At 37.0% G+C, this 16,108-nt stretch overlaps 1 protein-coding gene across 3 annotated transcripts in view; it reads left to right on the top strand.

Annotated features, from left to right (window-relative positions):
• The window catches only part of Xirp2 (xin actin binding repeat containing 2), a 71,557-nt gene that overhangs the window by 10,107 nt on the left and 45,342 nt on the right, over positions 1-16,108 (top strand). For all 3 annotated transcript variants that reach the window (XM_048426179.3, XM_085681012.2, XM_048426180.3), the window contains exon 2: positions 15,013-15,161. In XM_048426179.3, the coding sequence (XP_048282136.3) occupies positions 15,105-15,161 (57 nt within the window). In that variant the 5' untranslated portion in view covers positions 15,013-15,104. The remainder of the gene's footprint in view (positions 1-15,012; positions 15,162-16,108) is intronic.

A 16,108-nucleotide genomic window follows, 5' to 3' on the forward strand; every position in this document is an offset into this window, starting at 1 on the left:
CTAAAGTTGGGTGGGCAGGGAAGTGAGTAGGATCTGGAAAGAGTTCGATGAGGAGAAAATGTGATCAAAATATACTGTATAAAATGTTTAATTAAAAATAAAATGAATTATTATAGCTTTAATTTATAAACACCTTAGCTTTAAATTTTTAAAATATATTGTTTTTAGTGTACACATCTTTGACTCTTTCCCCAGATGGGGACAATAGTCAGAATGCAATATTGACAACGCACACAGTGGAACAGGATGCCAATAGCCAATTATTTTATTATAGCAACCTACAGCTTTTAGGAAAAGTAATATCTCACAAGGGATTTTTTATATTTCTGCTTGCCATTGTAGTTCTAATGGCCTATCCAAAAGGAGCTAATATAATAGTCATATTGTTTGGGATGTTTTCAAGACTTTGTTTGGAATTTTCCTGAACACATTAGTACATTTTAAAAAGTGAAATGATTTCCAGAAATAAATAGGTTTAACCGGCAATGGTGCATTATTTAAGTGTGTGTACATGTGTGCATGTGAGCACACATGCTTGTGTTGCTTCTTTTCTTGATTGCCTACCTTTTCTAAATATTGTTCAAACAGAGAAATTAAACACAATCAGTATGGGCTTCCTGCTTTTATTAAGTCTATCAGTCATTGATTTTAAAAGAAAAATTATCAACACTGCAGTTTGTGGACTTGGCAGAGAAAATATTTTAAGTTAAAACTTCCAATCACTAAAAAGTTAGTTCAAATTAAGGGGCTGAATTTCTCTAAGACAAAATTGGTTTTGTTCAGGTACATTTTACTTTTAATAGGAATGTGTTATTAGTTGAAGAAAAGTCACCATAGCAGGGCTAAGTTAATGAGATTTATAATTTGGCTAGCTGGACTTTCATTATGAGTCAACAGAATAAATTCCAGTTTTTTTAGTGTTAAGAGAATGGTGAAAATTAAGGGAGAGTATAGTATTAGGGAATTCCTGAAAATGGAGGAGGTTCTTGCTGAGTCAGTATGCTCTTAGCATAGAATTGCTTCACTAGACAGTAAATAACTAGTTTGTTAATTTCTGCATACGTTCTGATGACTTTAATCTGGGCTTGCCAGGAAGATATTTGCCAAAGCTGCAAATCATTAAAGTCTCCTCTCTAGTACATTCCAAGTGCTTGTTTTTTGGTCTTTGAACATATTGTTGGTTAGTCGTGTCAATCTGATTAGACTAGAAACACTCAGTTTTGTAAAATGCAACTCTGAATTCTGTCACAAAGCTTCCTAAGACAATCAGATCACAAAGGGTCTGACCTAGCAGATGGATCAATCCCTTTATGGAGTTTTATTTTCAGAGTGAACGAAAAGTAGGGGGTAGAGCCTCCTTAGGGGAAATAGGTCACTGGAAATATCACTGAGGACTGTGTCTTGCCATTTTCTCTATTTCCTGACGTTGATAGGAGCTATTCAGTTCTACCAAGTCTTTCCCAACACGATGGACTGACACTCTGAAACTGCAAGCAAAGTAAGCAGTACCTCTTCATAAACGATGCTCTAATTTGGCCATGGGAACAAAACTGTGATCAGCACAAATGCTGATAGCATTCTTGACACACACAAACACACACAAACACACACAAACACACACAAAAACAGTTCAAATGATCTATAGAACTTGCTCAAACCCAAATGCATGATTGTTTTAGGAAAAGACACATTTTTTTGTATAGTTGATCCATCTATTAATGCTATGTCTATGACCAAAATGTTAAAGACTCTAGGGGTATATATTTTAATCTATTTACGAGACATGACATTTTCTTTTAAGCATAAGTACATCTTTCCCATGATCTCTTCAGGCTGAAATGTGCATATTGGCCTCCTGTTTCTTAATACTCAATTTCTAGTCTGGCGAAATAGAAGGAAAAGAAAATCCTTCTCAGAAGACACAGGAACACCCAAGACAGAGGATTAGGGAGATGAGACTCAGAAAAATTTAGGAGGGTCTGAATGAAGCAGCAATATGTGTAATATTTCAGAAACAAAGTAGGGAAGAAGTTTACATCCAAAGGCAGAAACTCAGTAAGAAGTGGAAAATGTAGAATGATATGAATACTAAGATTGTTCTAGAAAAAAGACCTTAGGAAGAACAATATAAAAATCTATTTAAGTTGAAGAAATCCAAAAATAGAAACAGTCTGTAGCCAAACTAATCAAATACAGCAATATCTTTTTATTTAGGCTACACACTTTTTTTTTTACAATGTAACAGTTTGAAGTACATGATTACTTAGATTGCAACACAAACAGTATGATGAATCATATATAAGAATGACAGTGTCTTCTATTTCTCTTTAGTGAGTAGCCAGAGGACAACCGGGACTGGAAGAGTTTACTTACTGTCTTCTGGCCCATTCCAGGGGAAGGTGCCTGAAGTCTCCTGATCATGGGCCTTTGGAAATTAAAGCACACAAACAACTCTGCAGCGTTATTGGAGTGATTTTTTTAATAAGTTGTAAACCATGTGGAGCAGGAGGGAGCATAAAAAGTCATTTGGAGAAAAGCATGGCCCATCCTTGAAGTGTAATGTCTTAGGATATGTCTGTGCACCTTCTGTTTTCATACGACTCTTGCTAAAGCAACCTTGGCTCATTGTCTAGTACTAAAACACCAACAAAACTGACTTTCGAATATCATATACATTTATGAAGTAGTTTTTCTATTTTAGTATAGTCATATGTGTAGTGTGATTCCTTGCTATTATTCTAACTCTAAATTATCCAATAGTACATGTCTTGTGAACTCCTTGACTTGGGCATCATAATGTAAAGAATAATGTTCCTTAAGGTAATGGAAACATGAGATTCAGATAAATCAGAACCATGGCCTATCTTTGCTGCATGTCACTTTTGCTAGTTATGACTGTCCTTGTTTCTCCCCCTAGATCTACGTATACGTATACCATCTATGAATCTATGAATCATGCCTTCTTCCAGGATATATAGTAATACTTGGTGGTTGGAAGACATAAAAATCATTTATTTTACTCTAACAAAGGTACTACGTGAAACACTTTAATTTTATAAGATTACATAAAGTCTCCACAGGCAACTGTCTAGGTCCCATTATATAGGTAAGAAACAGGAGGTTTTAAAACATTTAACAATTGATTTAAAATCAAACATTAATTGCAAGAGGAAGAATGAAAACCATAAATTATGAATCCAAAGCAGATTATTAGTCTCCTTGAACTCTGTCTTTCCAAAGTAAGAGGTCCAGCAAAGACTGAGAGAGTCAGATTCATACAACTTTTTCCTAGAGTGAGTTACATGCCAATGCTACAGGAGAGAAATGGGAAGAACTCCAGAAGGAATCAAATAAATGTTTTAGAGAGACAAAAATCCAGCACATATCCCAGGTTTCAGAATCAAGATCTTTCTGACTTAACTTTTCTAACCTGGAATGTAATGTGTTACTTCATGTCTGAGTTAGAAGTATAATTTCTAAATTTTAAGATCTGCTATCTAAGTTAAGTGGGGGGACATGGAAGCAAAAGTGAGTTGTCATTAAACTAGCTGTGATATTTTAATTCCTTCATCATATTGGACTGTATTCATTTTCACCTCTTTTATATGCAGATAAGTTTGGTTTGGGGTGTTGGCAAAGATGTGCAGTGTATATCACCAACTTCCTAATGGTAACTCATATAATGATGACTGAACATGCCATCTCAGCAGGACCAGCCATTTAGGATTTTTTTTTGATTGATTTAGAAACCAGCAATAGAATGATACAGTTTGCTTTATTTCTAGCTTTAGAACTAAGGTCAGATGAGCACTTCTTAAGATACCGTATTTCTTAAGAATTTCCTTAGTATTTTTCTTTCCAAGAAAAATATGACTGAACATAATGATGATAATTTGTCTCCCTGGCACTGACTGACCAACAGTTGACTGTCCTGCCCCTCAGTGATGGGGTATCAGTGCCCCTCAGTGATAGGGAAGAGCAGATTTAAACCAAGGGGAAAGAGGAGCATTATCCTACCCTTCATCTGGGTAGTAGAATAGCTCACTAAAAAATGAACGTCATGACCCCTGTTCTGCATTTTCTTCATCTTTCAATGAAGTCCATTCCTTTCCCTATTCTCTTAGTTCTATACCTAACTTTTCATTAGTGCTATCTCTGTAATAACCAAAGCAATGTAGCTGAACATTCTACTGTGATTTTCACTCCTACATGCAAGCTTATAAGAATGAAAAAGGAGCCACTTAGAGCAGTAGAAACCCAATGTACTATTTTCCCTTTCATCTGCTTTAGATTAGACTGAAATCGATATCTAGAGAGGATAAATATGTAGATACTTGGGAAGGAGGAAGGATTCATATCCTTAATTAAAAATTTTACTTGGAAAGGTAAATATCATATTTTAGTAAAAATATCTTTACATAAGAGAATGTGCAGAAAGACACAGTATATATGCAGAAACTCAAGTTCAGCAGGCACTGTGCATGTGATTCTATTCTTGTATGCACATGTGTATGTGTATGTACAGTGATGTGTATGAGTGCATGTTCATGTGTGTGCATATATGTATGCTGGTCTACAAGCATGTGAGCCCCAGAGGTCAACATCAGGTTGTTTGTTTTACTTTGGGAATTATATTTCAAGGAACCCAGAGTTCACTAATTTGCTTAGCCCATTGGCTGGCCAACTGTAGGGATCCACCTGTCTGCTCTTTCAACGTTAGGATTACAGATGCATAGACCCAGGTTTTCAAAATTATTTTGACTTATTCTTGAGAATCTTACACATGTACAGCTGTGGTCAAATTCACCCTCTACTCCCTTCCCTCAACCTCATATTATAACATTCCTGCCGTTTCTTCTGCTCAACTGTGTCTTCCAGTTAGTAAATCGGCTGAGTCCATTAGCACTGCCAGTATATGCATGGGTAGGTGTAGCACCATCCACTAGAATATGAGCAACAACATAAAAGGCCCACATCCCATCTCTCCCTTCAGTAGCCATTAACTACTTATACCTCCTAGGCTGTGGGTGGAGCTTCATGAGGCCCTCCTTCATTCTTGCTAGAATTTTGACTGCTCGGGTCTTGTACAGGTCTTATGCATTCAACCACGCTCACTCTCAGTTCGTGTGTGCAATGGCCTTGTCAATCCTGGAAATCGCCGGTTCAAGGTCCTCCAAAACCTTTGGCTCTTACAGTATTTTATGCGTGTTTGAGTGATTTAAACTTGGGCACTTGTGTTTGCACGGCAGTCACTTTACCGCTGCTATGATTCCCCAGACCTCGATTTTATCTTTTGTTCATTACTTTATCAGTAAAACAGGAATAAAATCCGTACTGAGTACGAGAATCAATGTACAATGCAAGGAAAGTGATGAGCACATAATAGGCACTCATTGACTGACAGCTTATTATGGTGTGAGAGGTCTGATAGCTCTAGAGAAGAAAAATGGCCAACAGGAAGCTTATGCTGAGAAATAGAAACCATCTACAGGCATTTATTGGTTCGACTTACTTGACCGTTTCATTGAAACTTAAATCATTTTGTTCAATTATCGATTTTCTTAAGCAAGCCAATTCTCTAAGTTAAGCAATTAATTAAAAACGTTTAATAGCAGTGTGATTAAATTCTCAAATATACCCAAGCTGGTAATATTTCCTTTCTAATGATTATCAAATTTCCTCTTACATTCTGTACATTCATATTTGCTCTTCTACCAGACTACCAGAAGTCATTCCTACAGTGTGATAGGATCTTGAAAGAGCATATGGAAAATCTATAAAGCAAGTTACCATTAGAATACAAATTAAATGGACATTTGACCCAAGTGTGCTTGCTTTCTCCCGCTCCATCCCCTCTCTCTGTCTAGTGTGTGTGTGTGTGTGTGTGTGTGTGTGTGTGTGTGTGTGTATGTATGCTCTTACTTGGACAGAAATATGTATGTGTATAATGATTATGTGGGTTAGTTTCTGTTATAGTTAAGGTTTATATTGCTGTGGTAATCACCTTGACCAAAAGCAACTTGTGGAGAAAAGACATGGTTTCATTTCACAGTTTATAGTCCACCATCAAGGGAAATCAGGGCATTAATCTGGAGGCAGGAGCTGATGCAGGGGCCATGGAGGAACACTACTTTTTAGGTTGCGTCCCAAGGCTTTCTCATTCTGCTTTCTTATAACCCCAGAACCACATATCCAAGGGTGAGGTCACCTGTAGTAGACTGGGGCCTCCCATATCATTTACTAATTAAGAAAATACCATAGGATTTCCCACAGGCCAATATCATGGGGGTGTTTTCTTAATAGAGGTTCTCTCTTCCTAAATAAATCTAGGATCTGTAAAGGTGACATAAAACAAGTCAGAGAAATTTCCTGTTGCTTTAGTCACAAATGACCACACACATCAAAAAAAGTTGCTATGCCACATTTGTAGGAATCCAGTGTCCCAAAGGAGATTTACGATGTAGAAATCAAGATGCTCTCTAGGCCAAGCTCCTCCAAGGAGCTCCATGATCCATCTGTCTCCTGTTTTTTCTAGTTTTCAGAAGCCAGATCCTTCCTGCATTACTTTTACCTCAAAGCCAGCAGTACAGAGAATCTCTCTCTTTCCTTCCCTCCCTCCCTCCCTACTTCCCTTCCTCCATTCCTTCCTCCTTTCTCTCTCTACTCCCTTCTATATTTACTCTGCTACTCTCCTGTAACTCTCTTTCACATATGAAGTTTATTGGTATCATAATTCACCCATATGGAGAATCCAGGGAAATTCTCCCATATCAAGATCCACAGTATCTGCAAAAATTACTCCGTTTGTTGCAGGGGGTGGCTGCTTGTTTGTCCTGGCTACCCGGCTAGCTTAGACCTGAAATAATCACAGAGAAACTGTATTAATTAAATCACTGCTTGGCCCATTAGCTCTAGCTTCTTATTAGCTAACTCTTACATCTTAATTTAACTAATTTCTATTAATCTGTATATCATCACGAAGTCATGGCCTACCAGCAAAGTTTTAGCATGTCTATCTCAGGTGGCTCCATGGCGGCTCAATGGCTGCTCCCTGACTCTGCCTTCCTCCTCCCGTGCTATAGGCCAAGCCAATTTTCTTTATTCAGTAACCAATAAAATTAATACATAGACCAAAGGACCCCCTACCCCATGTTTTCATGTAAGTTAATGTATCATAAGTTCCAGGGTCTGGTACATCTTTAGGACAACTCATATTTTGTCTAACTTAGGCTGAGTCTTCTCTTCTTCCTCTCCTGGGTAACTTCATTTTCAGGCTGTCTTATGGTATCTAAACAAGGCTAGTTGAAGAAGACCTGATAAGGAGGCAAGAACAATTTTCTGCTTTACATTGAATGAGTAAAGTTCAGTACAATTGGATGGAGGGGTGGAATTAGGGAAAGTAACAAGCATCCATGCAACAGCATGATGTATTGGGAGAAGTAAGGTAACAGGATGCTGAGCTGAAGAAACTGCCTGTCCCCATGCTAGAATGATGCTACAAGACAGTTTTTGTGCCGCTGTCGCATCCACTGGGGCTCATTTTACTCCTCTGCTTTCCCTCATTGTGGTTAAGAACTGGGATTAATGCAAGCCTGGGCTGGATACTTGCTTTTACATTTCATTATCTATTTCCTGGTTTTATAATATTCAAATAAGGGAAAGAATATGACATTTTACACTGATTACGAATTTGACATGACAGGAGTACATTGAATGCTTACAGAGATGAATTTTCTTATTAGCTGAGAGATATGCAAATATTAAAATTATAGAAAAATGTATTCCTGCTAATGGAATGTTATGTTGTGTCTAATGGTATCATATTCTGCACACAAATCCAGACTTAGTTATAGGTCATCTATTTAGATTTGATAGAATTTAGCTCAGCACTTTCTCCACTCAATTCTAAATCAATTTTCCAAGTACTAAACAGTTGACTTCTTTATAATACATCCAGAATAAAATAGCAAGAAACTGCTGTGTCACTGAAATGGGAGTTGACTTATTTTTTTTTTTGTTGTTGTTGTTGTTTGATTAGTTGGTATTTCGAGATGGGTGTCTCTCTGTATGTCGGGCTGTCCTGGAATTCCCTCCGTAGACCAGCCTGGCCTCAAACTCACAGAGATCCACCTGCTTCTGCCTCCTTGAGTGCCAGGATTAAAGGCGTGTGCCACCAGCACCGGGCAGGAGTTGTTTTCCTGATTGTGGTACTAAGACTCTCTTGGCCTCACAGACATCCATGGGACCCATCATCACATTATTGTTTGTTTCTTGGAACTTTCAGTGTTGACACCAGTGAAAATTCATAGAAAAATAGTTCAAATCACTTTCCTTTTAAACAGTTTAACTTGTTTTTGAACCTTGGAGCCTCTTTTGAGTCATAATTATGACTGTGGTAGCCATCTGGGAGTCTGTTCAATGTTTTATTGTGTCTGTGATGTGAATCAGTCCACAACAGAAGGGCTTTGTATCAGTCACTGCTCTCTAGAGGAGCGGAACCGATAGAATAAATTTTTATGTGTTCAAAGTGGAATGACTTAAATTATAGGATAGTCCATTAATGGCTGTCTCCTGGATTAAAGACCAGCAATCGGAAAATTTTCCTGTCTGGATGTCTCGCTTGGTCTTCAGTTTATGTCATCATCCCAAAGAGGCAGGGTCTAATAGCAGAGAAGGAATGCCTCAGCAACAGCAAAAATGAACAAGGCAGCAAGACTGAAGGCAAGTAGGCAAATGAGCAAATTCTTCCTTTGTGTCTTTTAATTTGAACTGCCACCAAGGGAGCAACACAGTGTTAAGGTGGGTCATCCTACCTTACATGATCCAACCAAGAAAAATCCTTCTACATGTGTCCAACTAATTGGGTTTTAGTTGATTCCAGGTGAGGTCAAATTCACAATGATGATTAGCCATAAAGAAATCTTTTTTTAAATTTCCTTCAAGTACTAATGAGGAATGTCATAGTTGGCTGGTTTCTGGACACATGCCCTTCCTTATAGATGACTGAGAATTGTGATGAAGCCAGGGAACTAGACACAGAGGGCCCAGCTGCTCCTCCCCCTCTGCAGTCCACCAGTCATGTGTCAAGGAGTAAGTTTTATAAGTCTCTGTATCTCTGCTTTCTTGCCAGAAAAAAAAAATAAGTGAAACAATTCTTCCATCATGGAATGACCAAGAGTATTACATAAGATTGTCTGACTTCACACAGTTCCACTCTTGTTTTTCACTGGCAAATCATCCCTAATTCTTTCTTCATAGCTCAATGATGTCAGCATTTGGTTGACTTGTCGGTGCTCTGTATTGAAGTTTAATGCTTAAACCCATTGCTTATTCTCCATCTCTAGTTTTCTTTTCTCCTACAAACTTAGCCTAATATATTTGACCTTGAACTTTTGTGCTTCTCACATCCATTTCCAGTTTTCTTCCTGCTGTACACTTTGTATACATGTTTTTTGAGATAATTTATATACCAGATCATTCTACAGAAATCATTTTAGACACTACCCATGGTCTTCTAAAGACTTTTATCACTTTAAAAAGTATTTAAGACTTCATCCCAGCCTGTCCTTCATTTACCACATGTAATGTTTGCAATGTCACCATCCAATTTTTCCCACACATTTTTTTGGCATTGCTGCTGTTTCATCCTTTCTGCCTCTCTCTCTCTCTTTCTCTCTCTCTCTCTCTCTCTCTCTCTCTCTCTCTCTCTCTCTCTCTCACACACACACACACACACACACACACACACAAACATACACACACACACACATATACATAGCATAGCAGGTGCTTCAGATGTTCTCCCCAACAAGCCCCCTACCACATCACATATATACTTCTTGCAAGCTCCCAACTCAGCTTAAATTAGCACATTACCACTTGGCACTAAAATTGTTTATTTTTATCTAAGAAGGTGAGCAAGCACTCTGGAGGATAATGAGACACCCTACGTTCATTGTAGATATACTAAAGTAAGCCTTATTAATTGCATTGTTAAAAACATTGACTTGTAAGTTATTCTGACAAAATGAAAAGGGATAATTATAGGAACCCATTCCTAAAATGTCTCTTTTATTTTCTTATTGCTGATGTTATCTTGTGCTTCTGTACAGTGATATTCAGCACATGGAGATCCACATAGAATGGCCCTCTATCTTATTCAGTATAATTTGTTTGCCTGTCAAGAATATAGCTTAGAAAGCTTTTCTTTATTAACATTTAATATATTTTGTTCAACATTTTCTCTCTAAATGACTAGATTTATTGCCCATTTCTTCTGAGTCTGTTATTAATCCCTGTCTTTCAATATAAAGTTTAATCTGTTATCAATTCAATGACTAATACGCTTGGTTTTATATCTATCTTCAAATGGAAGAACTACCTAAGAGCCTTTCCTTGTTTTTGACTGGTTGCTATTGTTTTATGGTTAATATGGATGCTCTTACTCTTTTCCTCATGATTATCACTTTAGACTCACATAGACTCTGGGTCACATAACTGCATTTTGATTAACCAGTATCTGGTTATATACTTCCTCACAATGTTCAGTGTATAAAAGAAATATCAAATAGTATCTGAATATTGTTCTTTCATCATAGAACCGCTTCATATGTCTGGATAATTTCTGATTGTATCTTAAACTTGAAATGTTCATAAATTTTTACCAATGAATCGGTATGGTACGGTATTTGAGGTAACATCTGAGTTATGGTAACGATTTTCATTTACATTAAAATTTCATTTTCAATAATATATTTTTCTATTGTATCTTACAATGTGATGTGTACGACTTCGATTTTCTGTTCTCTGTGTCTGCCGTCTGCTTTCATGCTGTTGCTTACATGTCACTTGCTTTATGTCTATGGCCTCCTGTAGTAACTTAATGTTTCTGGTGTTTTTCTCTAACCTTGAAGCTCTCATTTCTTTTGATTTCACCTTGATCTTTGCTGAGAATTTGGCTTGGCTGATATTGATTATATGCAATAATGGGTGTCACTGTGACATTTCAATATATTGTAAAGTCTCACATAGTCCATGTTTAGTAGGTAAAAGGAAAAAAAGTGTGATTCACCTACATTTAAGTTATATGTAAATAAGTAAGTTTTGAAGTGTCTAATGACTAACGCTGGTATTTCAGTCCATAGAATCTATTTTTTATTATCTAGTCATCTTTTTAATAAGACTTTTTTCCAGAGTTACAGTCTGGAAATGTGCCTTCAATATTTCAAAAGCAATGAGAAATATTTACATTTAGAAAACACGCTGACAGAAGGTCTGGCTTAATAAATGAGATAGTGACAAAGCACTTGTCCCTATGAACCCAGCCACCCTGGGCATTTTATGTGCAGACATTTTTATGATTCTGGCAGCATTGAGTAGTAGCATACTGACTCTAGATTTATGAATCAGGATGCTGGCCTTTGTTTCACATTGCTACTGAATAAAGATATTCGGACTGAATTTACAACATTTAATATTTTAAGATAATTGAGGAGGCGTGCCCATCACTTTTCATTTTTTATGTTAATATATAACTTATATAAACCGTTTCTAAAGTGGAAACTTTCTAAATGGGTAGTTCATACTAAGATAGTTCATACTAAATGTGCGAAGACCTTTTCTTATGCTTATGGATGGAAATCGGTGAATAATGTTAAGTACTCTTTCTTTGACAACAAACTTGTGAAAGAAGGAGAATGCAGGTTATAAAAATCTCATTGCTTGCCTCTTGTTATAGTTAGTGTCTGAGATTCATTATTGTATATCCTCCGAGAAACACAGATTGGTAAATCCACAATCTTCTTTGATTGATTGTGTAGTCATGAATAGTTGGTCAAGAATTCTCCGAACATACATATAGCACCAGTGTACTTTGAAAACTGCCTCAAACATTAACTCTCTGTAAAAAGAGAAACTCAGAAAAGTATCATTAATTTCTGTCGTGTGGGAAAAAATTGCCAATTGATTGATTTTTTTCTAAAAGTTGTAGAAGAAAAACATGTATGTAACCTCTAGTTGCATGATGCTTGGGGAGGTAATAAAACAAGAATAGACATAACTTGAGTTTTATGTATCATAGAACGAGTTATATTACAAAAATGATCATGCACATCTTTTTCCTAAGATACATTGAGCACTTAAAGAAAGGCATTCTTGCATTTGGTATCTGAAACTTGTCTTTATGACAGATTGTATTTTTTAATATTTAATTTTCTTTCAAAGTATTTCTCTGTATGTTATTTCTTCTTACGTGGTTTATCATACTACATAAAGAATTAATGTTTTAATGAATTGGCAATTGCATTCGTATAAACAATAAAAGAAACTGCGTACTTAAAGTGTGATGGATTCTAAGCATAGTAATGCCCTTAGCATAGAAAACAACAAGGGACCCAACCTCCTTCTGTGGATATAACTTAACTTATCTGCACAATGAATTACCTCTAAGGCACATATAGAAAACTTCTAAGACAGTCATTTGTGATGTTAATACTTATGAGGCTTCCAAAGAGGGCATGTCTAAATGTTTGGAATTTTCACGTCTTCATGGGACACTTCTAGCTTATTCTCTTGTCCTATATACAGTAACCATTTTCATCGTTTTCTGCTTTTCCATGGGTACTATTGGACAGCAAACATATTTATTTGTTTTTTTTATTACTTTCTACTTTGAAAAATAATCTAAACTCATTGGTGCTGTTCTCTAAACTCATCTATGCCCATGTGTTTTAGAGCAGGTAAGGGTGAGATCCAGTGGCTCACCCACACATCCTCTTCACCACACATCCCTAAGGAAAGAGTTGTCTGATCAAGCCTGAAGTACTATGTCAGAAGTCAGTAGAATCGCCACATTAAGAGTAACTGGTGCCTGGCTTAGAAACTAAGGGAACGAGTATCATTTTGTTTCCCCCTAAAGAAACTAGCAGGTGTTGAATAAGGAGATTTGAAAGAATCATGGTTTCCTGTTGGTTCACAATGATTTTTCTACTTCATGTCCTTAAGAGAAGATGCAGTTGCAGTTACTTATGAATGATGGAAACAAAGGTTAAAGAACACATCAAAAAAGCAGTGATTTCTTCACAGACCAAAAGTCTGTGAGGCAATAAAATCCAAAGCTCTGAACACTTAGGCCACTGATTAATATTTTTAAAATAATAACCTTGAACATTTTCCCAGAAGGTGAAATATAATAAGAATTGAATACTTCCTACATAAACACTATTTCTAAATTTTAGCAAAGCAAAACAGGCTAGGTCAGGTTAGGCTAAGATTAATCCCAAAGGGGTGATAATTGTAAGTAGTATATAAAATAATACTTGTATTATGAGAAATAATTAATGATTCATATTCCATAAAAGTCTAGACGGTTCTTATTCACAGCTAAGTGAGAGCAGTGTAACTGAACACAACAGAATATTTCTGTGAAGATGATTTATACACATGAAAAACTTAGGGTATCTCTTCTTTAGCATGTGAAAGACTTAATGGTGATTGCGGCAATCTTTTGTCAGAAATATTGCAGTTTTATATAATATAAGATCTTGGATGGCAGTTGAATTTCAAGATAACTGATCTTAGTGCATGTATCAGTGTGGTTGAATCAGTCACCATGCTTATAGGATCCAGCTTCTTGATACCCTATAGTTTGTACTTTAAAAACATGCTGAGTAAAATACTTTCATTAAAACATACAAAAATATATACTTGAACAAGGAGTCACAAATACCTAGAAAGGGAGTTAAGGTGCAAGATGTCTTAAGTATTGTTGAGCCACAGAAACTGTGCTTGTCAGCTCTTGTGTACAAATCTGGAAGACGCCAAGAAGTTAAAAGCGAAGCACACAATACGATGTTTTAATGTGGAGGCTAATAGACAAGGAGAATGAGGGAAAGAAGGAACTGGGTTGGCATACTATTGCCTGTAGTGATCTAGGCCTTGGTCCAGAGTGGTTATATCAAACCACCTACATGACAAAATACATCAAAGAGTTGTACTTTCTTTGCTCCAGAAGCTATAAGTCCTTAGAGTAAGAAGTATAGGGGTACAAGCTTAAGGCGTGAAACGCACCCTTGCATTCAGACACAAACACACACACACACATGCACACTCATATGCACACATGTACACACATACATACACACACTCATCTTAGAGTGACTAGTAAACCACAAGAGTCCTCATGCTCCTTGCACTGAAAGGCAGTACTGTAGTGCATGCTGTCTTATGCCTAAGGATGTGCTTACATTGCTTAGAGTCCCTCAGATTCTCCTGCTTCTAGATACCATCATTTGTAAATCTGCAATCAGGCTTCTGGTCTGGTATCAGGTGTGCAGCTGAACTCTTCTGTGACTGGTAGATGACTTAGTAGGAAAAATACCAAACTTTCTGACACGGGTGACAGACAGGGCTGCTTCTAATGATGTTATTGCTCTTTCTTCTGTGGCATCTGCCTTTGCAAATAAAAGGAAAGCATCTACAGTCTGTAATCTTGTTTTAGCTACATATACCTTCTTCAGTGTTGAGGCATAAGAAATGACACAAAGAACAATATTTCACTTGCTCAGTATTTATTCCCACTGTACTCAAACCTGCACCTTAGGAATTATGTGAGTCTGGGTAAGTTTTGTGTTGTTCTTGTTTTAACTACTGTGTACTTCTTTTTCCACCCATGTAAACGTTAGGAAATAGCATCTACCAACAATGTTGTTAGAGAAGACAATGAGATGTTTATACAATATTTAGCACAAATTCAGCACATAATGCTTGGAGAATGTTAATTATTTAGAATATGTCTCTATTAATAAATCATCATTTCTCATCATACTAACTGCAAAAAGGAGGGATGGGCAATAATAGTTCTTTGAGATATTCTCCTGTATGTGCATTTGAGAAACCTTGAAAATGTTGTGTTGCTTTGCAGACCAAGTACTTTAGAAGCCCTCACTGGTCATAACTTGGTGCTGTTTTCTTCTCAAGTTGACCCCTGTCTGAAAATGCTACATTTGTTTTCAGTGACCTTCAACCTTACAAAGCCCGGAGAAGTCAGTACTGCTGGAAGTGAGGGCGAGTCGGAGCTCCTCGAGGCGCTCTCCCTGAAGGAGCGGATGGCAAGGTACCAGGCAGCTGTCTCCAGGGGTGACGCCCGCAGCTTCTCTGCTAACGTAAGCAACTCTGCAGAACTTTGCATGAGGTGATAGGCATGTTGTCTGTACATACTTCTCCTTTACTTTTGAAAAACAATAATAGTACTACTTATTAAGGTATTTCTTACAGAAGAGACAAATAAAAAATAAATAAATAGCGTGAACCGAACTCTGGCCTGATGAAGTGCAGGTGCACCGTTTGATGGTTGAATGAACCTGAACTACTCTCTTGACCCCTCCCTGAGCTCCAGTTTCCTGCAGTGAGGAACGGGAATGGCCGTCTACTACACAGAGTGTTGGGGAAGAACCGGGGAGATGATTTATGTGGAAGCCAAGAGTCACTGCATAAATGTGTTATTATTGTCATCATTACCACTTAACCTACAGCTATTCTCCTCAGGAAGGTTGAGAATTAATTTCAGATTTTAATAATGTGGGCTTATATGCTGCCCTCCTCCGTCTTGTGTATCATTCATTTAAATTCTCTTGCAGTGTGATTTCTTTTGCTTTTCTCTGTATGCAATGAATCCATTAGGAGAGGCTTAATCAACATCGAAATGAGAGAGATTATCAATGCAGGCACTTTACTAAACCAATTATGATTATGGGAAACTCTGAGATTCAGAAAGACCACCAATTTTAGAGCCAACCCATAATAAAGTGATGTTCAAAAGAATTGGTTGGATTCTGAATTCTGTGCCCTTCAGCATAATGAAATATGAGAACATTCTTTTATAATTATAATCCCCAAATTAGCCATGAAGTGTGTGTATGAGAGGGAGAGACACTGAGTGAGACAGAAAGAGAGAGGTTCCCAAAGGTAGGCTTTAAAAATAGCTACTCAACATTTACAAATTATTTAGAGACAGGGCTGACTGTGCCAAACTCATTAACAGCCCTGAAATTGCAGATGACATTTAAGTTTCTCCGTAGTCATTAAAATACATTTTAGATACTGCATAGAT

Source organism: Myodes glareolus, chromosome 21, assembly GCF_982192425.1.
Source record: "Myodes glareolus chromosome 21, mMyoGla1.1, whole genome shotgun sequence".
In the NCBI taxonomy this organism is placed as follows: domain Eukaryota; kingdom Metazoa; phylum Chordata; class Mammalia; order Rodentia; family Cricetidae; genus Myodes; species Myodes glareolus.